Genomic DNA, 26,389 nt, shown 5'->3' with positions numbered 1-26,389 from the left:
TTGAGTTTTCTTCTTTTGTTTGTGTTTCTTGGGGGGTTGAAATATTTTTTAAAAAACCCAACAAATAAGCATAACTAACAAATAAGGCAGACTAACCTTTAGTTTAATTCCACCTCCCTTCCCGCCCTGCATTATTTCTTTTTCATCACCTTTCAGACTGTACTTCATAAAACACAGGCTACTAAAACCAGCAACCTCCAACAAAAAAGACCACATTGTGAAGGTATGCACAGTCCAGAGACAAACAAGCTTACCAGCTGCTTTACTCTTATAGCTTGTGAATTTTGAGCTGACTGGGGATGGACAGAATTGGGATGGGCAAGTCTGATAGTGATTGGTGTCCCAGTTATTGGTATTACAGATTGAAGAGACGACGTTACTGTTGGAGTAGATGTCACCGTAGCAGTTGTCAAGGTTTGCTTGACTACCTGGAGAGAAGTTGTTACTGCAGCAGAAGAAACTGATTTTGCAGCATTGAGAGCAGAAAGGGTGGAGGAGGATGCTGTAGAAGCAACAGCTGGTTTTATACCCTGAAGGGAAGTGGTTCCTGTTCCTGTCACTGCAGTGGAATGGGGCAGATGTACAGTCTTTGTAACTATTCCTGTTGTCAGTGGAGAGGGTGGGACAGGATTTGACACCTGGAGAACCCCTGATGAGGTTTGGACTGGATGTACAAACTGAAAATAATGAGATCCTCTTGTCGCCAGTGGTGTACAGGAGACAGAGTTTGAGATCTGAGGAGACAGTGTCCCCACTGGAGTCCTAGGGGCTGGTCTAGCAGATGGACGAGCTGCTGTGTTCAAAGGAGGGCCACAAGCAACCAAGGAGGGAGTGGTGACCACCATTGGAGCACAAACTGGAGCAGCGGACTGCGTTGAAGATTGCTGAAGACACTGTTGTATGAAGCTCTGTGTGTTTGGCATTAACTGCCGCAAGGCAAGCATGCTTTTCTAAAATGGAAAGGGGACAAAGTATCAATTTCATATCCTTTCGACAAGTCAAGTAGTACTAAAGAGAAATCACAGACAACTTTAGCAGAACCCAATGAAATTATCACTATGAAACTGATCATGCTTGATTTTCCAGCAAGCTTGCCTGACCTCTATCTGTTTACTTTTTGTTAGGTAACTGATCTAGAGTTTGACAAGTCTGAGGCACAGTGGCCCACCTCCCTGAAAATGGATGGAACAGATCTGCCCCAGTCATATTGAGTGTTTCACATCAGACATGGGAGCCGAGTCATTTTACAGCCCTTTCTATACATTCTAAACACAAAACAGAGAAGCAGCCCAGATGTGCTGCAAAAACAAAGCATCTGTACACTCCTGAGCAAGCTGAACATGTATAGTCCACAACAGAACTATGACCTTTCAGTCTCTACGATGAATCTCAGTTCAATAATCTTTACCAAATTAATTTGCTAAGCTGACAGCAAGTTCTCTAAAGTTCTAAAGCATCTCCATGACAACTGCCCTGTTCCTAAGGTTGTGGTTGCTTAATTGCTCTTGGCAACCAGAGTCAACATTTTTTGTAACAGCACTTGAGCCTCATGCTTGAGAACCACACACTTTTTGAGTGCCAGAGTGTCTATGAATATTAGAGCACAGACTGTCACAATAACAATCACATTTTTTTGTCTTTAATTAATCAGCATTTCTCAAACTTTTTTTACCATTTAATTCATTTCTCCACACTATCTGGAATTCAGTGAATTACAAATCCTCAGCGCAAAACTGCTCATTGTTTCTGCATCTTGAAAGAACTTGTTAGATAAAATTTAGAACACACCACCTTGAATATGCAGGATGCTTTTTAGCTTTCTGTAACTTTCCAATTTGCAGCCAGTATGCACAGTAAATCATGATTAAAAATACTTTAACCATTATGATTTCCTTCCATGGGGAGTGTACATACAGGACATTACCGCAAGCATTTTGATTATCTGTAACAAAGACAGATTGTTCCACTGCTTACAATGCATAGTGCACAACCTTCTGTAAAGTAACTTAAAGTTACATCTTCCTGGCAGATTTGAAGTCATATTCAAGAGAAGCATGTGACACTCAATGGTCCCACTGACGTCTATACGGTTGCAGAAAATACACTAGAAAATGTATTTCTAGAAAATACATTCTAGCAAATACATTGCTATTTGGCACAGCCCTAAGTTTGTTTACCATGCATACCATTCCACTCCATGTATTCCCTCCAAAGCAGTGAAACATTATAATCAAGCTAAATTATACAAGTTTTGCATTACTGAAAGCAGGTAAGCAGTCAGTGAGCACCATTGGCTCTCTGACTCTGGATCATACCAGAGTCCATCTAGTCCATCACTCTGCTACTCGCAGTGGCCCACCAGATGCCTTTGGGAGCTCACATGCAGGATGTGAAAGCAGTGGCCTTCTGCTGCTGCTGCTCCCGAGCACCTGGTCTGCTAAGGCATTTGCAATCTCAGATCAAGGAGGATCTTAGTAGTGCTACTAAGAATTTAAAACTGAATGCTATTTAACAAGAGCCATTCAGCCACTGACTAAATTGATGCTTAGGGGGCACATAATTCCTACAAATCCTATATGTTTATATTGACTACAACACTGCATAGGCAGAGGTTGCAGAAACAAGGACCCCTTGGCAAAGTCCCTACATTATGGGATGCAGCTGTTTCACCTCCCTGCAAAGGGAGACCAAACCAGTACTGAGGTTTTAGATTTAAGGTCTCATCTCACCCCCAATCCCAAATGGCTCGTGTATGGGCTTACCATTCAACTGCCCTGGTACATCAATCCTTGCCTACAAAGGAAAATCACCACTGAGGTTTTTCAGGTTTTTAAATTAATAATATTGTCTTTAAAACATACCTTGAGAAAGGGGACAAGATATGGTTGTGGAGAAGACTTCAGCTCAATGTACAGTTTTTTGGTAAATTCTTCAGGCTCAATTTTGCCTTCCTAGGTAGAAAAAGAAATCATAGTATAGATGCGAGATGTAGCTTGTCCAGACACCACCAATTCAATGACTTCTTAGCATGAATGAATAACTTCATACAAGGATTATGTTATTCCAATTCCAGTACATGGAGGCTGGTCCTATAGATACTTGGTAGACTATTTTCTTGGAAGTTCAGATCTCCTTTATAAATATTTGCTATAAGGCAGGGTTACCAAACTCCAGGTGACACCTGGAGATCTCCCACTATTACAACTGATCTCCAGATGACCAAATCCGTTCCCCTGGAGAAAATGGCGGCTTTGAATGATACCTTACTGAGGTCCATTCCATCCCCAAAGTTCTCCCTTTCCAGGCTCCACTCTTAGAATCTCCAGGTATTTCCCAAACCAGACCCTAGATATAATGCAATTCAAGATGTATGTGTAGAGTTTGTAATAGAATACTTTAGAATAATGAGGCCCTTTGTTTAGAATATGCCTATAGTTTTGCAACAAAAGCCACTGGTGAGATCATCTCCCTCCTACTGTTTCTGTCTTACAATCAGTTGTTTCCACCAATCTTCACAAGATAGCAACAGAACTAGAAAATAAGACTTATCATGCACAGTTTCTCTCTCTTCATTACAGTTATTCTGGAAAATGAAACAACATTAATGCCAAGAGCTAGGTCTTTGACAATGTAGCATGACACTATTAATTAACACTCTATGTGTAGAGATTATTTCTTCAACTGTTTAAGAATTAATTTGTAGTCACTGATTAAATTCCAAGTTCCAACCATATGCAGTATGCTCATTTTGACACTTCAGCCTATATCCAACCAAACATTCCAAAGACTTAATTGTTCCTTAAGAGCCTGTATTGATTTCTACTCATTTCTCTCTCCCATTGTATACCCCTGTCCCCTAAACAGATCCCAATGGACCCACTCCATACAAAAATCTGCAAAAAGAAAGAAATCTGCAAAAACAGCCATTCCCTCTTAAGAAAACTTGTGGTTGTAAGCCTTGTTGTATCAAGGCCAATGCAGAAAACAGATTTAGGACTATAATAATCCCTTTTTATAGCAGTCCTTTTTCTGAATATGTTGACACAGAGCTGTGACATATTCCTCTGAAATTATGCTGTGTACAATATAGTATTTTTGCAATATTTACATACACTTCCATAAACAATGCAGGTGGAAATATAAACCATAGCAATAAATGCCCCACTAGCACAGTAAACCCATACATGAACAAAGTTCTATAAATGGTTAGGTTTATAAGCAGACTATGGTTAATTGCTCATTTCCAAGAATCATTCAGGCAGATGTATGGAGATGGACAATGAGTTTTCAAATTCTAAAGTTTTTTAGATTCAATCTGGGGGAGGCTGCACTTTTATACAGAGCTTAAAATGCCATTTGAATAAAGGCAACTAGGATCAGTATTTAAGTGTTCATGGGTGAACTCTTACCAAGAGACTCTGGACCAGATTCTTCACATTCTGTCCCATTTTTGGAGCCTGAGGTCCGCTTGATGCCAACTTTATTAAAGTTGCTAAGAAGTTTTTGCACTTCTTCACATTCTCCAGCATTTCCTGACAGTGGAAGTCAAGAACATAAAGTTAAATTAAATCCTGTTCAGTTGTCCCGAAGCAGTATAAACACCTACCGGTAGCTTTCTTCCCAGGTGTTCCAGTGATGTTATGTACATGTTTTTTGCCTAATGCCTGAATCATAGAGTTAGAAGACATTACAAGGGCCATCAAGTTCATCCCCCTGCCATGAGGGAACACATAATCAAAGCACTTCCAACAGATGGTCCTCCAGCCTCTCTTTAAAAACCTCCAAAGAAGGAGACTCCACCACATCTGGGGCAGCACATTCCACTGTTGAACAGCCCTTACTGTCAGGAAGGTAGATGGAATCTCTTCTCCCATAATTTGAAGTCATTACTCTGTGTCCCAGTCTCTGGAGCAGCAGAAAACAAGCGTGTTCCCGCTTCAACATAACATCCCTTCAAATATTTAACATGGCTTTCATGTTGTGACAAATGCCCATATTTGGGAAGTGGTTTCCAGTGAGAGACTGCCCTGAAAGAGTTAAGTCCTGCCCAGTTCTGATTGGTTGGAGGAAATTGCCAGGGGAAAGAAAAGGAGGCAGCTGGAGTGCTGAGGGTTCTTTTTCCTTGGTTCGTGCTTGGACCAAGATCCAAAGCAGAGAGAGCAGATCAGGAAGGGAGATCTGTTGCTGCTTGTGTGTTCTGACAAGAAGTCAGATTGCTCTAGTCAGGCTGAGGAGGCTTGATAGAGTGTGAGGGAAAGCCCTGGGCTTGGTGGAAGGTGAATCCGCCACTCAGGTGCTTGGCACCTGACTAGTGTCTGTCCAACCCCAGTTCAAAGCCCAGTCAGGAGAAGACTAGTCCATAAAGGGGGCAGTTAGGCCCTAACAGGGGACTGAAAGGGAAGGTGGCGAGTGTTGAGCCAGAGTCCTTCCAGTCTTAAGACTTGGGTGGTTGTGTGAACTGGAAAGGGTGTGGATCAGAGAGAATCTAGTGTCTATGTGTAACAACTAAAAGCTGAAACCTCTGTGAGAGGAAGCTGAAGTAAATTAGAACCTGTGTGTATGAGAAAGCTTAAGAACCAGAACCTCTTTAAGAGAAGAAGTATTTTGGCCACCTGCGTGTGACCAAACAGAAAACTTTATTGTAACTGACTGAGTAACCTCACAAGTAGAAGCTGTTTACTTTCTGTAATCAACAAGCGTTTAAAACCTCTCAAGTCAACTGAGAAGCCTTCAATTCTAGCAAAATAAACTTTACAAATTCTGTTTCACGTTACCCGAAGTTCCAGTCTACTTTTTTCAGTGTGCCTGCAAAGGGAGGTGTCTGTCAGCATATGGGCCAACACTCTCTCTTCCAGAGTTTCCCCTCCATTTTTGTCAGAGGTTTCTTCTTTTATTTCTCTGGGGAGAGTTTGAGTGAGGCAGACTCCAAAAAGGGAGTCTGAGCTTCAAAACCCTTTTACACATGTCATCCCTTAACCTTCTCTTCTCCAACGAAAATTCCAGAACCTTTACCATTTTGGTCATCCTCCTCTGGACACAGTCCAGCTTGTTAATTTCCTTCTTGAATTGTGATGACCAGAACTTGAAACAGTATTCCAGGTAAGGTCTAATGAATGCAAAATAGAATGGTACTATTACTTCCCTTGATCTAGACACTATATTCCTGTTGATGCAGCCCAGAATTGCATTGGCTTTCTTAGCAGCCACATCATACTGTTGACTCATTTTGCATTCTAATGATTTTACTAAGATGTTTTTATGCAATCTGTTTTAACTGTACAGCTAAAAATAACATACGCTTTCTATATATTATACTGCAGAACATACTGGTGGGTTTAAACTCTTGCGCAATATGGCACAATAGCAATATTGTGGTTATTTATTTTAAATATTTTTATTGTAAGCCACCTTAATAATCACACAGGGCTTGACAGGGCAGGGTATAAACAGGTAAAATGAGGGTATGCCAGCTGGTTTCAGGTCTGGTTATGGGACTCAAATGGCCTTATCTGCCCTAGTTGATGACCTAGGCCAGGGGTAGGGAACCTGCGGCTCTCCAGATGTTCAGGAACTACTATTCCATCAGCCTCTGTCAGCATGGCCAATTGGCCATGCTGGTAGGGGCTGATGGGAATTGTAGTTCCTGAACATCTGGAGAGCCGCAGGTTCCCTACCCCTGACCTAGGCCAAGAGACAGGCATCAGGAGTGCCACCCTGTTGATTCTCCTGGACCTCTCAGCAGCTTTCAACACCATGGAATCCTTCTGGAACATCTTTTGGGATTGGGACTAGGAAACATTGTTCTGCAGTAGTCTTGGTGCTACCTAGATTCCAGGTTTCAAAAGGTGTGCTGGGGGAATGCTGCTCAGCCCCTTGGCCTCTGGGGGCCCTCGAGGTTCCATTTTGTCCCCCATCTTCTTTAACATGAAACAGTTGGGAAAAGTCATCTGGAGATCTGGGTTGGGTAGTCATCAACATGCAGATGATAGCTTTATTTTGCACTTCAAGCAGAATCCAAGGAAGTTGTGGAGCCTTGAACTGCTGCCTGGAGGCAATTTTGGAATAGATGGGGGCCAATAAACTACAGCTTAATCCCACCAAGATGGAGGTACAACTGATGGGCAGACCCAGCAATTGAGATGTCACCTCTTCTAGATGGAGTTGCCCTACCCCCAAATGAGTAAGCCTGGGGAGGCTACTGGGCCTCACCCCCTGGATAATTGTGCTGCAGAAGTACCAGGACCACCTTTACCACTTTTGGCCTTTTCTGGGCAAAAAAGACCTTGCCACTCTGGAGCATGCCCTGCTTGCACCACTTTCTACCACCAAAAACAATGATTTCAGATAATTTTGTTCTTACTGTTGAAGTGCTGGTCTGTGTCGCTGATATGACTTCTTTGTCGGGAGCTGGTTTTTGAGTGACAGAGAGTGCAGGACAGTCAGGAGATTTTGCCAGTGGTCTAGCAAAAGATTTCACAATAGTAACAGTAGCAGTACAGTTTGTAGATGTTGATGACTGTTAGAAAAAAAGTATTTATGTAAATGCCCACTTCAACAGGAATAAACATTTCAAAATAATACTATTATTCTACCATAAATATTATCAAGGAGCTAAGCTCTAAAATATAGCAGTTCGCTACTCTCTTAAAGTGGTACAGCCAAAAGATGAGATGGCATGGAACTGTAAAGATGGTTGAGCAAGTGAACAGTTACATCGTCCTGGTAACTTCCTTGCGCTTTTGTTTATCTGATGCTGCACCCTAGAAACTGCTGATGCATCTTGTTGTTAATCATATATAACTATTTTTCTTTGAGCGGTTTTATTATTTCAGTGTTCAAGGGTGAAAATGTAGATGACATGGATGGTATATTTCAGGTGTACAAACACATCCATTCCAAATTGAGAAAATGTGAGAAAAATGTCTGTGGGTGCTTGGACAGGACAATGTGATTATTTTTAAAAAATTTCAAATAGCTTCAGCCTTGCTATTTGGAATGGATTGCACTACACATCATGTTGGAGTTCTCCAAATGGAACACCAGATGTATTCTTTGGTCTTAATCAGCCATGAAGAAAGGGATTGTGACTAAAGTGAATCTCCTCACACACGCACAGAATTAGTGAAAGAAAATGTACAGTCTGCAGCTATTACTAAGCAAAACTCAAACATCCATCAATTATTTCTGTTGGGACAAGTCATTATGTGTTTCTCTTGGTTGCTTTTGAATTTCACATAGAAATCTCACAGCCCTTTTTTTGCATCTCAGGGTCTTTTGCAAGTAGGGTTTCCAGGTGCCCACCAGTGACAGGTAATCTTATGCTGATTGCTGCTTCTGGCCAGTTGTTTCGCCCAAACTCTATGGAAACCAAAGAGTTTTGGGGGCAAGTGAAAGATCACCTGGTGCAATGCTATTGCTTCCGCATGGCATCAGAAGTGATGTCACCATGTACAGACACAGATCACCACCCCTGTACCCACCTCCAATGGTTCCCAGGAGAGACCTTGTAACCCAAAAGGTGGCCAACTGTCATCTTACCACACCCACCAGGTGGCTTCAGGCAAGCCATTCTTAGTCTCCACCTAAAGTGTTTGAAAGCCAGTGTGATTTACAATTAGAAAGCTAGGGTGGGAGATGCAGGACAAATCCCCTTTCAGCCATAAAGTTAGTTTCATAGCCTTGAATCAGTCCTTCTCTCTTTTGCTGTCTCAACTAATCCATTTTACAAAGTTGCTGTGAGAATAAAATTAGGAAGGTAAATTCTATGCTGCTTTGAGTTTCTTGGAGAAAATGAGATAAAATCTTGGATTCTGCACAGTGGAAGACATAATCCTCCATATCTCCCGCTGCCATGGGGACCTTCAGTTCTGTGCCTGTTGACCTGCTAGGGTCCACCCTTACGCCTGATGAGAAGCTTGCAAGGGGGCCACCGTGAAACTTTTTCCAGGACAGTTTTTGTTTCCCAATCTGCACCTTAGGCACCTTCATTGCCTTCTGCAGTTTTTCCAGGTCTGCAATATCCTTTTTGAGAGACAATTAAAACTGTACACAGTATTCCAAAAGAGGCTGCACCGTGGTTCTTGTCAATAGTCTATGCCTATTTTATAGTTTCCTGTTAAAAATTTAAAAAATGGGAATTGGCTGCTCAAGCTTACTGTCACTTCAGTGGGACACATAAGGACAGTGAGAGTTTTTCACAGGTGATAGGTAAATCATTGGGCCTAGTAGTTTCAAGGTCACCAGAGTGAGTCTACACATTCTATCTCATTAACACAAAGTGGTATGGGTTGAAGGTAGGTGTTTCCTTAATTGGATCTGATGCAACCACAGTGTCAGGACTAATTGGCAATCTTACCTGAAAGGTTGAGACACCTAGTTAGAAACACCGATAGTTGATTAAGCTACATCATTAGATCACATTTGATTAGTTGACCAGAATCATGCCAACACAGATCATGAAGCATAAAGGAATGATATTTTACTCTGGTTTTGCCCTCTGTCTGGCACTAGTTTTGAGACATATTTGATTCTGGGTGGGTCAAAATGGCTTGTCACCTTTTTAACTTAGACTTTGGAGCTATTTTGACAAGGTAACTCTAGATTAGAACCAATGCTTGTAAAAGTGCCTATGTTGGTTATTTAGCTTTATTTTTATCTTCACTGTTCACTACTCTTTTATTGTATTTTCATGCACAATTCCTGCCAACCTGCAAATCGGCAAAATCTACAACTGCCCGCACATGCGCCTTCTCCACTGTGACCCCATCTACCATGAAATTTTTCATAATTTAACGTGTGATGTTAATGCTTACGCTTTTCTTCTGGTTGATTTTATAACCCTAATCCTATTGCACTGTTCACTGAATATCCCATTTGTCAGCTGTATTGACTCACTCTGTGTAATCCGCCTTGAGTTCCAGTGAGAAGGGCAGACTATAAATAATGTACATAAAATAAAATATTTTGATAAATCACTTCATTTTGTGGTGTTCCTAAATTCTGGAGTTTCTATCTGAACCCAGTACTTTGGCCTACACTGGATACAGCTATCGAAATAACTGGTTTTGAAACCTGCCTAATACGTATACAACTTTCTTGATCCCAGTTCCAGGAGGGCTACAGGCTTTGCCTGGGTAGTTAAGGGGACTGGTGGAAGTCCTACCCTGGTGTGCGTGAACTCAGACTTCAGCACTTTAGTTTGGTCTTGACCAACCTGGCACCCTTAAATGGGGCCTTGGCCTTTAACTTTACAGTATTGGGCATCTTATTTTCACTCCCCTCCTAATAATCCCCAGCATGGAGTTTGCCTTTTTCACTGCTAATGCACACTGTGTGTCAACATTTCACTGAGCTACCTATTATAACTCCAAGATCCCTTTTCCTGTCAGTCTCAGCCAGTTCAAACCCTATCAGCATATACTAGGATTTTATATTCTTTTCTACATCATCTTATACTTGCATGTCGTGAACTTCATTTGTCATGCTCCTGCCCACTCACACAATTCAGAGTGAGCTTCCTGTAGATCTTACAATTCATGTTGTTTTTCACCACCCTGAACAATCTGGCATCAACTACAAACTTGGCTGCAATGCTACTCACCCACGAAAGTTTAAAAAAAAACTTAGGAACAAGTTAAATAGCACCAGTCCCAGTTTATTGTGCGCCCCCACTGCAAGAATAGTCCCTTTATCCCTACTTACTGTTTACTAACATTTAACCAACTACTAATCCATAAGACAGCCTGTCCTATTATCCCTTGACTGCTAAGCTTACTCATGAGTACCATCTCAAAAGCCAACTTTCTCTGTGCCTATCCAGTTTATCCTACCTTTTATTCCTCCATCCTCTACCTCTTCCAGCTCTCCCTGTCAGCTGTCTCATCTTCATTCCTTTGTCACCTATTGGCAGTTCCCATCTCCCCAGACCATTTCCTGCATCTTCTGACTGAGTCCTGGCTTTGGACCTAGCTTCTTCCCCACCATCTAGGCGGCTTCGCTCTTTCCTCATGTTACTGTATCTTGTGCCTCTTTTCTTTGGGTCTCCAGCATGATTCAACACTGGAACAGCTTCCACTAGTCAGAGACAGCAGCTTTAAAATTATGCAATCCTTTGTTCAAGGGATGCTCCTATCAGAAATATTCAATCCTCATCAGAAGAAGTCAGAATAATCAGCATAAGCTCTTCCCTTCCAGCATTGCAGATCCTCAGGAAGGGATGCATTTGGAAGGCCTTCCCATCTAAGCATCAAGACATTCCTAAACAAAACACATTAGCTTCCAGTCCCTTCCCCCTTTTCAACTCTCTCCCCCATCTACATATACTGAATACTTTAGGAAATATTAGCGAAAGTACATACACAACCCATACAATACATTTTAAAATGCTGCAAAAGATGAAGCTGTATACATTTACATCACTTCCATACACTAGACACACTTCCATACACTAGACACACTTACTGACAGAGCATGCTTAAATGATTAAAATTTGGGCCAGTTGCTTCACTGCTCCAAACTCTGAGGAATGCAGACAGTTGGCACTGACATTGGACAACATCGACCCCACTAACTTGATCAACGAAGATTACACTGACCACTTAATTCATATGGGTGAACAGGACAATATTGAGCCACTCTGATGCATTCACTTTTGGAAACACGTTAAAGAACAGAGAAAACAGCAGTAATTGTGCCATTGGTTTAATTTTTATTATTACAGTGATTAAAATTCATCTAAATCTGTACCAAAAAGTAAGACAGAAGTCCTACCTGTATCACAGTAGGTTTTTTAACAGCTGATGTAAGAGGAATCGTTTGAGATGCTGTTTTCACAGGAGCTGCCAGTACTTTAACTACAGGTGTGCCAGAATTCTTTATAAAAAACACAATATTGGTAAAAAGCAAAAATCTCAGGTAAAGGGTCAACACTTCTCTTCTACACTATTTCATGGCTATTCTTTGCCTCATGGAAGTTGGAATATGACACTGTTGCATGAAAAGACATGCATAAGAATGCATAGCAGTGGACTGACACATGGCAACTTGAAGGGGGTAGTCATATCAGAAAGATATACATAAGAATGCACATTTAAGCTATACATAAGAATCGTGGACTGATACATGGCAACTTGAAAGGGGTTTGTCAAAGGCACTACATGTTCATATTCACAGGTACTGGTTCACAAGTATGGTAGCACTGGAGATACAAGACAGTGAGGACACAAACCCCTTTATGTTACAGACATTTATACAACTGACTGCATTAAAAAAAATCTTTTAAAAATATTTAAGCATGTCTCCTCAGTCAAGCCACAATAACAACACTGCAAGGCCAACCTAAATCTAAAGTTGATCTACTTCATTTACAAGCCAACATGCAAGGAAGTGAGAAGACAGCACTCCAAGCCTTACAGAAACAAACAGTAGCAAGAGCATTTTGACATACACTATACTTATTACTGAAATTATTACCTGTGCAGTCCTTATTTTGACGACCGATGCATTTGCAGGCAATGACCGTCTTAGACTTGTATTATTTGGGGTTTGGCTCTGGGCTTGCACAAGTGCTTGTTGAGACACTAGCATCAGTTGGCCAGTGTTACTCCTCACAAGAACTGTTCCTACAAAAACACACAAATGCCACATTAGATTCTGTGGAGCTCATTAATGAAGAACACTAAATAGAGAATACAGATTCAACACCTATTTTAGCACTATGTCATGGAAACTGCTTTACTAATTACCAGTCCAAACAAGCTGGGATGACAGAAGGGTGGGGAAATCCCACCCACCAGGCCCCACTTCTTCTCTGTGTTCCATCTTACTTTGTCCTATCTCCACTCAGTTTCACTCCCTTTGCTCTTTCCCTCAGTAATGCATCATTCTTCTCAACCTCTCCCCCAGTTGCCCAATCCACGCTTCTTAGCAGTGATTCCCAGCCTCATTCTGGCCCCAACTTCCACCCCTCTTGCTCTGTCTCAGCTTTTCTGCCTCCTTCTCTAGCTTTGCTTCTTCCATCTCATCACCTTCTCCCCCTCTAAGCCACCACACTGTTCTATTTACTTGTCCCATCTGACTCCACCAGCGAGGTATGTCTCACTCTGTCTCCTTGCTACTCCTGTATACATTGCCACCCCATGCTTACTGTCTGCCAGGCACCATTTTCAGTTGTTCTGACAATCCAAAATGCCCTAGCATCCCCTCCCCCCAAAACACCTATGTATGCAAAAATGCTGATTTTAATGTTGGGAGGGTAAGCCAACGATTTTATTTAAACATACCATAGCCCTGTATGCCACAATTCTGAGGATTTATGTGGTTGATTTTGATATTAGTGGACAATATTTTGCTTTTCAATATACAGTCTGAGGGGGAGTGTTCTATAGTAGCTTACTGGCAGAGCACATTGCTTTCTATGCAGGTTCAAAGTTCAATTTCTGGCAACTCTGAAAGGGTACCAAGTAGCATTGCACTGTTACTTTGGCCCTGGGTTCTGCTGGGCTTCTCTGATGAATGTGCAAAAGTGCCCCCGCTTGAGTTAGAAGTGCTGGGATTCTCTGGTTTGACATTGGTTATGTTGAACTTTCCACATTAGTTTGTGCTTCTGTTGGGCTTGCATTGGTTCTTGGGGAGGGAGGCATTGAGCGGTGGTTGCTCACTGGTATGTTTCTTTGTTTTTGCTCTGGAGGGGAAAAGGCCTCCCCTCACTGGAAATAATGGAGGATGGATCGAGGAACTTTCTTTTGAGGTCCATAAAATTGGACCTCCTTACCCACCCAGCTTGAAACGTGAGGATTCTTCTATGGATGTAGGCCAGTAGCTCTGTGACAAATTAGGTGCCTCTAGCTAAAAAAACAGCCCCCCTCACACAACTTCCCCATAGGTTATAATGGCGCCATAGGCTATAATTTCGGATTCTGGAATAAAATACAAAACCGAATAACATACCAGTAGTGGAATTTGTGGACATCGGGAATACTAACTTTTTTTCATTTTGTTATACAAAAATTAAAATATCCATTTGGGGAGGGGGGTTTGACATACACTCTTACTTGAGTGTACATCTGTTCACTCAACTGAGAAAACAAGTTCTTTTACACTGTAGCCACAGCTGCAATTCGCACTCAAATTAAAAACATTATTCCCACGTTACATTAGCGGAGTCAATGACTTCAAGGGAAACATGTTCTTGGACGCTTTTAGAAATGATGCTGAAGCAACAGCAACACCACCACCACCACCACCCCCCCCCCCCCCGGCCAATTTGCAAGAAATAGTTTCCCAAAGAAAAGTGGAACCAGCCACTTTGTTTCAGTCTAGGAGTATGTATTAACTTCCAGCAACAAAACAAGAGAAATAAAAGCTCCTAGTGGTGATTTTGCATACTTCGGATAAAAGTGCAAAGTCTGTCAGTGAGGCTTAGATCAACTTTCACCTTTTCCAGTTTAATACAAACCATAAAATCTGCAAATGCTACAATGTAGATGCAGTTTTAGAATGCCTTTGTTCTGCTTTCTATGACACATTAGTATTCATGTGCATGATACAAGAGGCTTAAAGGCACTTTTAGCATCATGTATGAAAATGCCTCCAGAATGAGGAACATAGCCTGGCAACTGTCTGAGCCAGGCTACACAGCGAACTATGGCTAGACAACGCTGCCATCTAATGGTAAAATTAGTAAGCACACCTTTGGTAATTGCCTGTGTGCAAGAAGAAGAGCTGGATTTATATCCTCCCTTTCTCTCCTTCAGGAGACTCAAAGGGGCTTACAAACTCCTTTCCCTTCGCCCCTCACAACAAACACCCTGTGAGGTAAGTGGGGCTGTGAGAGCTCAGAAGAACTGTGACTAGCCCAAGCTCACCCAGCTGGCTTGTGTTAGAGTGTACAGGCTCATCTGAATTCCCCAGATAAGCCTCCACAGCTCAAGCAGCAGAGCAGGGAATCAAACCCGGTTCCTCCAGATTAGAGCACACCTGCTCTTAACCACTACGCCACTGCTGCTTTAGCCACTGACATGGGCTCATTTCAACAATAATTCTGTTGTTGAAACAAAAAGCATGGATGATTGAGATTCTACTTTAGGTGCACATCAGTCAATGGACTTGTCAAATATTCAATTATCCATTTGAATGCGATCACATATTCAACAGTCTTAAATGAAAAAGGCAAATGTTCTGTGGAGCCACCATACAGGACAAAGTTTGATTTTACTGAATTATGTTATCATCTATGAGGAAGAGCAGAGCCTGCTTGTCCTCCTAGTCCTTCAGCAGGCTGCAGCAGAGACAGGAACAACAAAGCAAGCACCACAGACAAATGACGTTGTATTACAGAGGTCCCCAACCTTGTCAAGCATGTTGGAATCTTTAGAATTTGAGAACACTGACAGGCACCACCAAATGCCCAACAAAATATTCAGACATTCCAAACCAGCATCCAAGTCACGCCTTCCTGTGATGAATACATCTATTTCTGGGGGCCATGAGGATGGGTGGGTTGACAGAGTCCAGCAGGCTTTATGTGTAGGAGCAGGGAAACAAAATAAGCCTTTTGGGGGCCCATAAAATTGACCCCCCAGAAGCAAAGTTCATCAAGCCTGGATGCTATTACCAGGAGGGCCTCCTGTAGCAACCTTGGAAGTCTGGTGCCATCTTTTGTTAGCTCCCATTGGAAACAATGGGAGATAGGGGCACCCACTCTGGGGATCCATAACTTTGGAACTCCTGAACCAACCTTGGGTGACATCATCAGGACAGTCTCTGGATGAGACCCTGACATTTTGGTGCTGCTAGCTTTAAAATTGCACTCCCTGCAGGCCAAAACTCAAAAACACCAAAAAATACCAAAGAAAGCCTGAATGCCTTGCATTCGGATTTGTTCATATTCGGGCATGACATATTTGGGCTGATTTTAGCTCGAATGTGCCTGAATGTGGCCAGATTCGGGCTGAATCTGAGATTCAGTGCACCCAAATCACCAAGCCTAGTCATACTTTAGTCATGTAAAGAGCAGACAAGAATCCCTGGAAAAGACAACAATGCTAAGAAAGGTTGAAGGAAGCAGGAAAAGAGGAACCACCAACATGAGATGGATTGACTCTATAAAGGATGTCATAGCCTCAGTTTTCATGACATGAGCTAGGCTGTTAACAATAGGATAGTTTGGAGGACACTGAGTCATACAGCCGTATTGTCTTGACAGCACTTAACACATACATACACACAAGCAGGAGCACCCGACTGTTTCTGACACTCAGCACAAAGTACATGCAATTGCTTGTAGTAGGAAACTGTAAGAGGACTATGGCATCTCTTCTGCATGGCATTAAAGACAATACTTGGCCCTGACCTGGACAGCCCAAACTTGACCTCATCAGATTTCAGAAGCTAAGAAGGGTCAGTCCTAGCTAATATTTGGATGGGCAACCTTCAAAGAATACCAAGGTCATGACACACAGTAAGACAATGGCAAACCAGCTCTTGCCTTGGAAACCCTATGTGGTCACTATATGTCAGTTGTGACTTGATGGCACAAAAATATACTTGGCTGAAGCAATTTGTGACGGAACTACATAATCACCATCATCTAGCCATTTCAGTGACACAAACAAGATGTATGCATTTCTCTACTACAGACACACAAGACAAATGTTATTCCCAACAAATTTATCATTGCCCAATACAGCTTGGGGACACTACTTGATCCTGGTCTATGAGTGGAGGTGCAGGTGTCCGTCATGGAATGTCACAACTTTTATTAGATCTGGCTATTTGCCAGTTATGACTGTTTCTTGAAAGCTGCCATCTGACCACAATGCACCAAACTCGGATTTCAAGTAATCTAAGTTTGATTGCTCTATTTTATTTATTTATTTATTTATTTAGGCTTTTATACCGCCCCATCCCCTGCTGCCTGTTAACAAGAGCGCCGCCGCATGCTGGACCAATTTTAATCTCCAGATCAGACGCAAGGGAAGGCCCGCGTAGAGCGAGTTACAATAGTCTATCCTGGAGATGACCGTTGCATGGATCACAGTGGCTAGGTCCACTCGGGAGAGGAAGGGAGCCAGCCGCCGGGCCTGGCGAAGATGGAAAAAGGCTGCCCGGGTTGTATGGGCCACCTGGGTCTCCATTGAGAGAGACAAATCCAGGTGGACCCCCAGGCTGCGAACGGAAGGGGTGGGCGCCAATGTGACCCCCTCCCACACCGGCGGCTGGAAAATCCCACCACCCCACTCTCGGCCACGCCAGAGGATCTCCGTCTTCGATGGATTCAGTTTTAGCCTGCTCTGTCGCAACCAACCAGCGACTGCCTCCAAACAATGCTGTAGAGCTGCAGGGGCGGCGGTTGCTCCCCCCTCCATCAACAGAATGAGCTGTGTGTCATCAGCATACTGATGACAAAGCAGCCCAAAACTCCGTACTACCTGAGCAAGGGGTCGCATGTAGATGTTAAATAACAACGGGGATAGTAGCGCCCTCTGAGGTACGCCACATTGAAGTGGGCACTCTGCTTTTGAAAACAACCCAGAAGTTTCAGTTGGTCTAAAATCCAACAGCCAAGCAATTGTCCAAGTTCAGTTCCAGAGAGCATGTCACAACTGAAAGATCTGTACTACCGTATTTCCCCGAAAATATGACAGTATGTTAATTTTTGCTCCCAAAGATGTGCTATGTCTTATTTTCAGGGGATGTCTTATTTTTCTGTGTTCTGTTCATCGGGCATGCTTCCAAACAAAAACTTTGCTACGTCTTAATTTTGGGGGAAGCCTTATATCTCGCACTTCAGCAAAACCTCTACTACATCTTATTTTCAGGGGATGTCTTATATTCAGGGAAACAGGGTAGTCACCCATCTCTTTCTGGACAAAATTCAAACTGTTGACCCCTATCCTTTGAGGTCATAAATGATATGATACTTGCTTCTGGAAATATATCTAATGAGTATTTACCAAAGCTCTTTTGGACACCCCAACTGGCCTCCACTACCAATGAGCTAATCAATTCCTATAACTTAGGTAACCTCTCAAGTGCTGTTTTCAATGCCGATTCTTCTCTTGAGGCAATTGGCAATTTTGAACTACTAATTAAGTATATCACAGACTTTCTTTTGAGTTCCATCAAACAGAAACCCTCTCACAGTAATAGGGGTGCCCCTTGGTTTGATAAAGAGTGTCTAGAATTGAACAAACAAATTTGTGTACTTTATCAACAATTTAAGAGGTTCAGAAATCCTGTGTTACGTACCCAATTAGCTCAATACAAAGCTACCCTTTATTCCTTAATGCAGGAGAAACAGGTCCAGTATGCACAGTCCCAATGGAATCTCCTCTACCAAGCTGTAATTTCTAATGATTCTAGACAGTTTTGGGCCATGACGAACAAACTAGACTCTACTAAACTAGGGGCAACCACCTCTATTCCACCTGAGCTTTGGACTGATTACTTACACAAGCTGTTTCAAAAGGATGAGGTCAGTAACACCTATCAATTCTCTCCATTGTTAGATATCTCTAAATGGCCTCCTGTTACAACTCAGGAAATCATTGGCCCAATAACTGAATTGAAACCCCGTAAAGGCTCTGGTCCAGACATAATATCTCCAGAGATACTGAGGTTGCATACAGACTGGTGGGCACCTCTTTTGGCTAATCTATTTACCCAAATCAATGACTCAGGTCATATTCCTAAATCTTGGTTATCTGCAGTCATTGTACCCATCTACAAAAAAGGTGACCCACTGGATCCTGCCAACTTCTGTCCAATTAGTCTAATATCAGTTATTGGTAAAATATATGCAAAGGCACTCTTACCTAAACTGCAGGCCTGGATGTCTCAACAGAGCAAATAGGTTTTACGAGGGGGAAATCAACGTTAGATTGATGCTATGCTTCTCTCACATCTTGCCAATAAATATTCCAGAAGCCCAAGAAGCAAACTTTATGCTGCCTTCATTGATCTGAAGGCAGCTTTTGACACAGTTTCTAGAGAGCATTTGTGGACCAAATTTGGTCACACAAGGAATAGATAACAAACTCCTTTATTTAATAAGGCAACTCTATAATGGTACAAACTGTAAAGTGCTTGCGAGAAGGTCTTATGACTGATTTCATTCCAACTTACAAAGGTGTGAGGCAAGGTTGTGTATTAGCACCAACCCTTTTCAATTTTTTTTTGAGCGAGCTACCTTTAGCTTTAGTGGGAATTAACAGCCATGCCCCTAAATTAGGCACAACACACATCCCAATTCCTTTATATGCTAATGACACTGTTCTTTTATCTTGTTCAAAAATTGGACTTAGTCGACTGCTGAACAGATGTGGGGAGTATTGTGTAGATAATGGATTAGCTATTAACCATCAAAAGTCCAAGATTTTGGTCTTTGCCAAACATTATAAAAAACGTAACTGGGCAATTAACAATGTGCCAGTGAGCAGGTTAAACGATATAAATATCTTGATTTTTTTTTCTTATAACCGTTCCTGGTTACCCCACAAAAAAACTGCTATTGCAGCTGCTACCAACAGTTACTCTGCTATTGGACGCTTTTTCTATGGAAAGGGCCACTCCCTTATTCCAGCAGCAGTAAAAAAATTTAATGCAAAGACAGAAACGCAGCTATTATATGGAGTTCCCATTTGGCTACTGCAGTTGACGACTCTCTGAATATTGTCCAATCCATTTTTTTTCCATAAAATTATGAGCCTACCAAACTGTGTACCCTATGCAGCCCTTTGCTTAGAACTGGGTCAAAATTCATTAGTTTATAGGGCCTGGTCGAGAGCCTTTAAATTCTGGCTTCGCCCACATTTTTCACACAATGAGCGCTCGTTGGTTCACCTACACTTATCTGACACCCAGGCTAATCCATGGTTTTCTCTAATAGAGAGAAAGATCGAATCACTTGGCATACCTCTCGACTCTCTTTCCCTTTTATCCAGTTTAGAATCCTATAATTTATTAAGACAAATTTTTTTGGAAAGAGAATGGATCAATTTAAACAGGGCTGCTAGGAAAACTTGTTCTCCCCTACATCTCTCAATTCCCTTACACCAAAATAGAATGGCTCCATCCCTGTATCTTTTAACTAATCCTAATCAGAGAAGAGCCTTTACACTTGCTCGTTTTAACGTCTTCCCCTCTGCTTTATTGCGCGGTAGATTCAACAACTTAGAAATGAGTAAAAAGGTGTGCTCTTGTAACGAACAACAAATTGAAACATTGATCATCAGTTGTTCTACTGCCCTAAGTCTGCAAATATTAGATTAAAATATTCTAATATGTTTTCTCTGATTCCTGATTAAATGGATGTTCCATGCAGACTCCTTTTTTTACTGGATAAATCTGATCTCACAACTTGTTAAATGGTACCAAATTTTTATTGGAAGTGATGTATATCCAGTAGCCTACACTTATGCTATATATTTTGCATTTGAATACTGCTTTTATTATAAATTCTGTATTTTTGATAGGATTTTATTTTATTTGTTTTATGCCAAATAAAGGCGAAAGAAAGAAAGATATGATACCAGAATATCTGAAAGACCATTTCCCATGCTATCTAGACCACCTGTTAAGATCTACTTCCCAGCCCCTGATCTGTGACTGCACCTTCAGAAGTAAAGCAGATGATGACCAGAGACAAGATCTTTTTAATTATCATTTTGTTCTTCATATTGTGATATTATTTTAATTGTAAGCTGTGTCCGGCAAGATTCTGAGGTGGCAGCACAGAAATATCCTAAACAAAAAAACAAGAACTGAGGACAAAGTGGCGGGCAAGGGAACTTGTTACCCATATTGCTTAGACTAGAATAAGAGATTGCATATTTGACATCTTGTCTCTCCATATTTTTCATCCCATTAACACCATTATAATGATCATGTTTCTCAAGCCTGTGTACCACTTCAATCATGTTAGACGCCAACCCAGCTAAAATATGAACCAAGGACTTATGACAGCCAGGTTCTAAAATACCTTCCTCCTCCCCACTCTCTTGAACTTCCTCCCACATCACTAAAAGGTTTTCAAGAGGTTTAATCAAACAAAGCCATAGTAAAACAATGCCTAAAGACAGGCTAGAAAAATGAAGTCATCATGCAGTGCTGTCACCCAGTTGTGCATTGGCACATGGGACTTAATTTCAACAGGTAGATTCTGGATTCTCTCCTGGTGAGATGCCGGACAACCTGACATTCTCTGATGGACTGCAGAGAAAAGTGTGTATTCTAAAAGTGCAGAAGCCATTACAGTTTACACTCAGAGTGAGGCATAAAGGCCTGGGAATAGGGAAACCACCTGATTGGCTGAGAGAACCCTGCACTCGATGGAGTAAGAAATCTGATGACATGGAGGAGGAGGAGGAGGAGGAGGAGGAGGAGGAGCTGTCCCTGTGGAGAACAATCTGAAAGGCTTTGGGAGTTTGAAGTTCCTGAGGAAAAGAGCTATCAGCCTTATCTAAACTCTGAGGAAACAAACTTAACTAAACTCTGAGGAAAGTAGTGGCAGCCAGTGTGATTTTGGCTTGACCTACTGTGTAACAGCCCTGTGTGCTGTGATTGAAAGCAAATGTACACAGCCTGGGAGTGAACTGGTGATTAAATTATTGAGGGGTCCAGGCTAAGGGGCATATATATATAACACCAAGGAGAGCTAGATCTGCAAGGGAGGAGAGAAGAATCCCAAAGACCAGTTAGTCAGTTGTATTAAGTTTTGCCTTATTTTCCTCTTAAGGGAGTGTTTTAATTTTGGGATTTTCCATCTGTGAGGGGTGAGTGAGGGTACTGAAGTAAATGTACCAAGCCCAACAGAACCCAGTGTTGATATCCATTAGCCAGACTACCATCTAAACAAACTGAGAACTAAGTAACTGTACGATCTTTAAGAACAATCTGAATTTACCAGCTAAGCTGAAACCAACCAAACTCATTTAAGCCTGTGCCTGAGAATATACTGCTTATCTGCCAAAGCTCTCATTTGTAAATATATATTTCTGCTGCCTCTTCATTCTTTCACAGAAATTATCTCCCATTCCCATCTCCTGTCTGCTAAAAAAATATTTTATTCCATTTTAAGTTATCTGTGCCTCAGTATCATTATTAATTGTGCCTTTTATAAAGGAGTTTGCTGAGAAAAGTTCTTAATTAACAAGCATTCGTCAACTTCTGGGGAGTATAACAGGGCCAAAGGCAAGTGTTCTTATCACCAAACGCTATCATATTAGGTGAAAAAGGAGGGAAAATTCGGACAAGTCCAGTCAGAGAGTGGTTTCCCTGCCTTGGTGATATGAAGAAGGTGTGGGGGTCCATCACACATCCAAATATCTGAATGACTTCCTTTTTCCCATCAGGAACTCATGAAACCAACAGCTGCTTCCTTCAGTGCCTTTGCTGCTGCTAATGTACTTTCTAATGCGGTTCCTAAACTTCAGAAAGTGCTTCTGGAGACAGAGATTCCAATCATGTTGAACTTCTTGGTAATTTTTGAACTGTGAGAGGTGAAAGGCACCAGAGCAAAATGGCTGTCACAGGAGGGAAGAGAGTACTAATCATAGAACAGTGGAAATGCTAAACTTCCAAGCTTTCACATTATGAATGATAGTGTTTCCTAAAAGATGTTCTGTGCCAAAAAGTCTTTTTGGAATCACCTCCTACTTCACTAAAGAGGATGAAAGCCTGGAGTGGCTCTTCACCTTGGGAACGATGCATATGGGCATCAGCAAATACATTCATGAGTGCATAATGCTCACAGGCACAACATTAGGAACCACTGCTCTATCCCATCATACCTTTCAGAAGGCTTGCAAGACCTGAACATGGCAGGACCTGTTTTTAAGGATGTGGAAATATTAGCTGTTTGACATCTATACTTCTCATACAGTTAACTGATACATGGTTTGCTGAACTGCAGTTCCCCAGCAGTTCTGAAACTTACCTTTCAAGGAGGGCCAGAACCACCACAAAATGCTACTTCCTAATCCCATCCTGGAAGTGTCCCAGAAGGATATCATAATAACTGGTACGGAAAGTCACCAACAGGTCTGGAAAATCAACTGAGTTACACAACCCCTGTCCATCCCCTGCCACAAGTCATCCACCAGGTTGACCAAAGCTGTCTGAGTCCTGTAACTATCCTGAGTGGAAAAGATCCCAACAATCTGCTTCATCCAGGAAATGACATCAGTGCATCTTTCCCAGAAACCACCATCTGTTCCCCATGATAAAAAATATGAAGTTATAGGCAGCCTTGTTGACACACCCACCAGTTGATCTAAAGCTGTTCTCAATGTTAAAAGCAATTATGTGGAATGATGTAAACATAATTTTCATTCATTCATTCTACTCAAGCCATTATAACAAGATCCAATAGCAAGAGATAAAAGGAAGGCAAGTATCACCAATGAGTGCCTGGAGAAGTTTGACCACTATGGTTTCAGATACCAGTCAAGAACTGCCTTTTTATTCAATGTTTGGCTTAAGGAATGAATGAATTTACTACCTTAAACAGCAGCCTAACCACCTCCAAAGAAACACTAATTTTAGTGAAAAGCCCATTCTGTTCAAAAGGGCTGGTCTTCAGTCATGACTGACACAGATCCAATCTGAATAATGGTGGCTGTCACAACCCCAAGCATCCTGTCAACATTCCAGAAGTCGTTTATACAATGGTGCAAGCAGCTGCTTCTGACATGAACTGGAAATCTGGTACATATGACACAACAGTCCAATTACTACAATAGAAAAATGGGAGATTTGTGTACCTCACCCTTGAAACAAAGTGTACTAACATTGTTTAAGGACTTTCATACTAGACCTCAACCAGTTCCAAACAAGAGCTGACCGACTCACAGCCACTAATTGGAAGGGAACATTAGAAGTGATAGTCAAAGAAAGCATTGCTTAATGTACTTCAAGAAGGGGTAGAATCAGCAACAAAAGAGGCAGGTAATTATTTCACTACATTAGAGGATGGAACAGTGGGTAGTAGGAATTCATATCAACCTTGAGATGGGCAGCCACTATGCAAGCTACATATATTAGTATGCACGGACTTCACACTACAACAAAACCTTGAGATTTAAGCAGAGTTACAACCGCTATCTACTATTTGCATAAAGGCACTGAATATTTTCATTTTATTTTGTATGTTTCAGAGTGCTACTGAAATGCATGAGCTATTGCCAAACATGTTGCATCTGCTTTTGGACTATAAATTCATTTTGACCTGCCCTCAATTCTAATTTAAAGATGCTATTACTTATTTACTTTCCCAAACAGTTGTTCCTTCAATGACCCAATATATTCACTGACTAAAAAGTAGAAAGATTAGATGCAACACTGCCCAGTTATCTGTCCATTATGCAGTCCATATAGTGTGTTCAACTTCCTCTGTGTGTAAAGTGACATCAAGTCACAGTCACCTTATGGCAACCCTGTAGGGTTCAAGGCAGAAAAAGACTAACAGACATGGTTTGCCATTGCCTTCATCTGCACAACAGCCCTGACATTCCTTGGTGGTTTCCCAGCCAATTATTAACCAAGGCTGCTTCTGCTTAGCTTTTGAAATCTGACCAGATCAGGCTGGCCTTGGCCATCCAGGATAGGGCATGCAACTTCCTACTGGATTTTTACACAATTTGTGCTGGTACTCACCAGTACTGAACACAGTACCACTCAAGTTCTGAGGAAGGAATTGATGGAGACCTGGGCAGTCTTGCATACGACTACTGCCACTTAACAAAAGATTCAGCTTGAACCCTGAATGTCCAGAAGAGGAAGAGTTTTGTAGTCTGACTTTGTTCCCTTAAACTTTTCCCTGGATATTTGCCAAAGGAATAACTTCTTGTTTACCCCGATCTTGAGATTTGGTACTCACATGTATCAAGTAGTGGCCTCCAAATTACAAGGGCCAGCCCCATCAAACACCACTCATGAGCTTTTATTCAATGAATGCATGTACATAGAGACATCCAAAGATGACCTGCTGTAGCTTCTTGTACTCCCACATCTGTCTCCTTACAGAGAAATGGCACTTGCATGAAATAAGACAACCAGAATGCCCCTTATCTCCTCACTCAGTAACAGCATTACAGTGAAGCTACTCTCCCTGGTCTTTCCTACCCACATTTAAAGGACAGGCTCAACTTTGTTCAGACATTCCTTTAGATAGGTGGTTTTGAATGAAATCCACAAGACAGAGATGTGCTCTTAGGCTCAACACTGTACTGAGCAGGGGAGAGACCTAAAGAAATCACTTACCTTGTGGAATCTGAAAGTTTGCACTGCACTGCAGTGTAGTGGTCGGCGGGGCTTTAGACACAGATGGGGATGCCAGTGTAGCAGCAGCATTGGAAGGTTTAGAGACTTGCTGGACAGGAGTTAGGGGAGCTACTTTGGCCACCAGAGTCCTTCCGGCAGTAGATATCACTCGGGATTCCTGTGAGACTGAAGATACCAGACTGGAAGGAACTTTCTTGCTCCTGGGGTTCAAAGCAACTGCCCCACGCCCCGTGGCGGGCACTGGGCATGAGACAGAGGCCTCCGAAGTCTGGATACGCAACGCAGCGGGGGTTCCCTGGAGTCCACTGGCCCCATTTACAGGTGGGCCTGCCGCCAAGGCAGCGTGCTCAGGAGGCCGGGAGGACGTCCCTTTCCCCGGGGCTGCTGGTACAGCCGGCGGCGGGAGATTCATGGAGGAGACTAGCTGCGTTGAAAAGCAACGGACTAGAGCTTCCAGCACAGCCCAAGTTTATCCACAGCATAGCAGCCGCCGGGAGTTCCCAGAAGCTGGGCGAAGATTCAGCAGCTGACGATGCGGCAACGGCAGGAGGGTCCCCAATATATAAGCTGCTTCAGCCAGCATAAGGACCTCGCGGCAGCTACTGACCCTTTTGCAAACACATGGTCATGCATCCGCTGCCGACTCTTTTCCTCCTCATTTGTACGCACGTGGACGCACCCAGGCCGCCTCCTCTAACAGTCGCTGCCCGGAAGAGAGTCGCACATGCTGTTATGCCCGGCAGCGCCTTCCCAACTCCTTGCGTCACCCAGGGCTGGTTTTCTCCCCTCAAGCAAGAAACCCGGAGACTCAGCCTTCATCATCCGTGTTTATGTAGCCATGCGGAGCCCCGGCGCACGCGCCGTACTGCAAACCTGGGCTTGTCTTTTGCGGTTTCATTGGTTAAGGCGCAAAGCTGCGTCATCGAGGCAGCTGTCCACACCACCAAAGGAGAGGCAGAAGCGGAGAGAAAGTTAACTGCGGAAGGTGAACGTGGTTTTTAAAAGTCAGCTGCTGCTGCATCTCTGATTTAAGGAGGAAGGAAATGAAGTCTGTTCCCCAGGTTTATGGACTCTCTTGTTAGGATGGTAATGAGTTTTATAATGTGTG

General features: G+C 42.4%; 1 protein-coding gene across 1 annotated transcript in view; it reads right to left on the bottom strand.

Annotated features, from left to right (window-relative positions):
- The window catches only part of TAF4B (TATA-box binding protein associated factor 4b), a 75,569-nt gene extending 50,123 nt beyond the window's left edge, over nucleotides 1-25,446 (bottom strand). The window contains exons 1-7 of the mRNA XM_048508448.1: nucleotides 25,261-25,446; nucleotides 12,472-12,620; nucleotides 11,770-11,871; nucleotides 7,361-7,516; nucleotides 4,410-4,532; nucleotides 2,862-2,951; nucleotides 255-950 (exon numbers count right to left, since the gene is read on the bottom strand). Coding sequence (XP_048364405.1) covers nucleotides 255-950; nucleotides 2,862-2,951; nucleotides 4,410-4,532; nucleotides 7,361-7,516; nucleotides 11,770-11,871; nucleotides 12,472-12,585 — 1,281 coding nt within the window. The 5' untranslated portion in view covers nucleotides 12,586-12,620; nucleotides 25,261-25,446. The remainder of the gene's footprint in view (nucleotides 1-254; nucleotides 951-2,861; nucleotides 2,952-4,409; nucleotides 4,533-7,360; nucleotides 7,517-11,769; nucleotides 11,872-12,471; nucleotides 12,621-25,260) is intronic.
- Between the last annotated feature and the right edge of the window lie 943 nt (nucleotides 25,447-26,389).

Source organism: Sphaerodactylus townsendi, linkage group LG09 (assembly GCF_021028975.2).
Source record: "Sphaerodactylus townsendi isolate TG3544 linkage group LG09, MPM_Stown_v2.3, whole genome shotgun sequence".
Classification (NCBI taxonomy): Eukaryota; Metazoa; Chordata; class Lepidosauria; order Squamata; family Sphaerodactylidae; genus Sphaerodactylus; species Sphaerodactylus townsendi.
The sequence above is the reverse complement of the archived record's forward strand: the minus strand, read 5'-3'. Positions and strand labels throughout refer to the sequence as shown.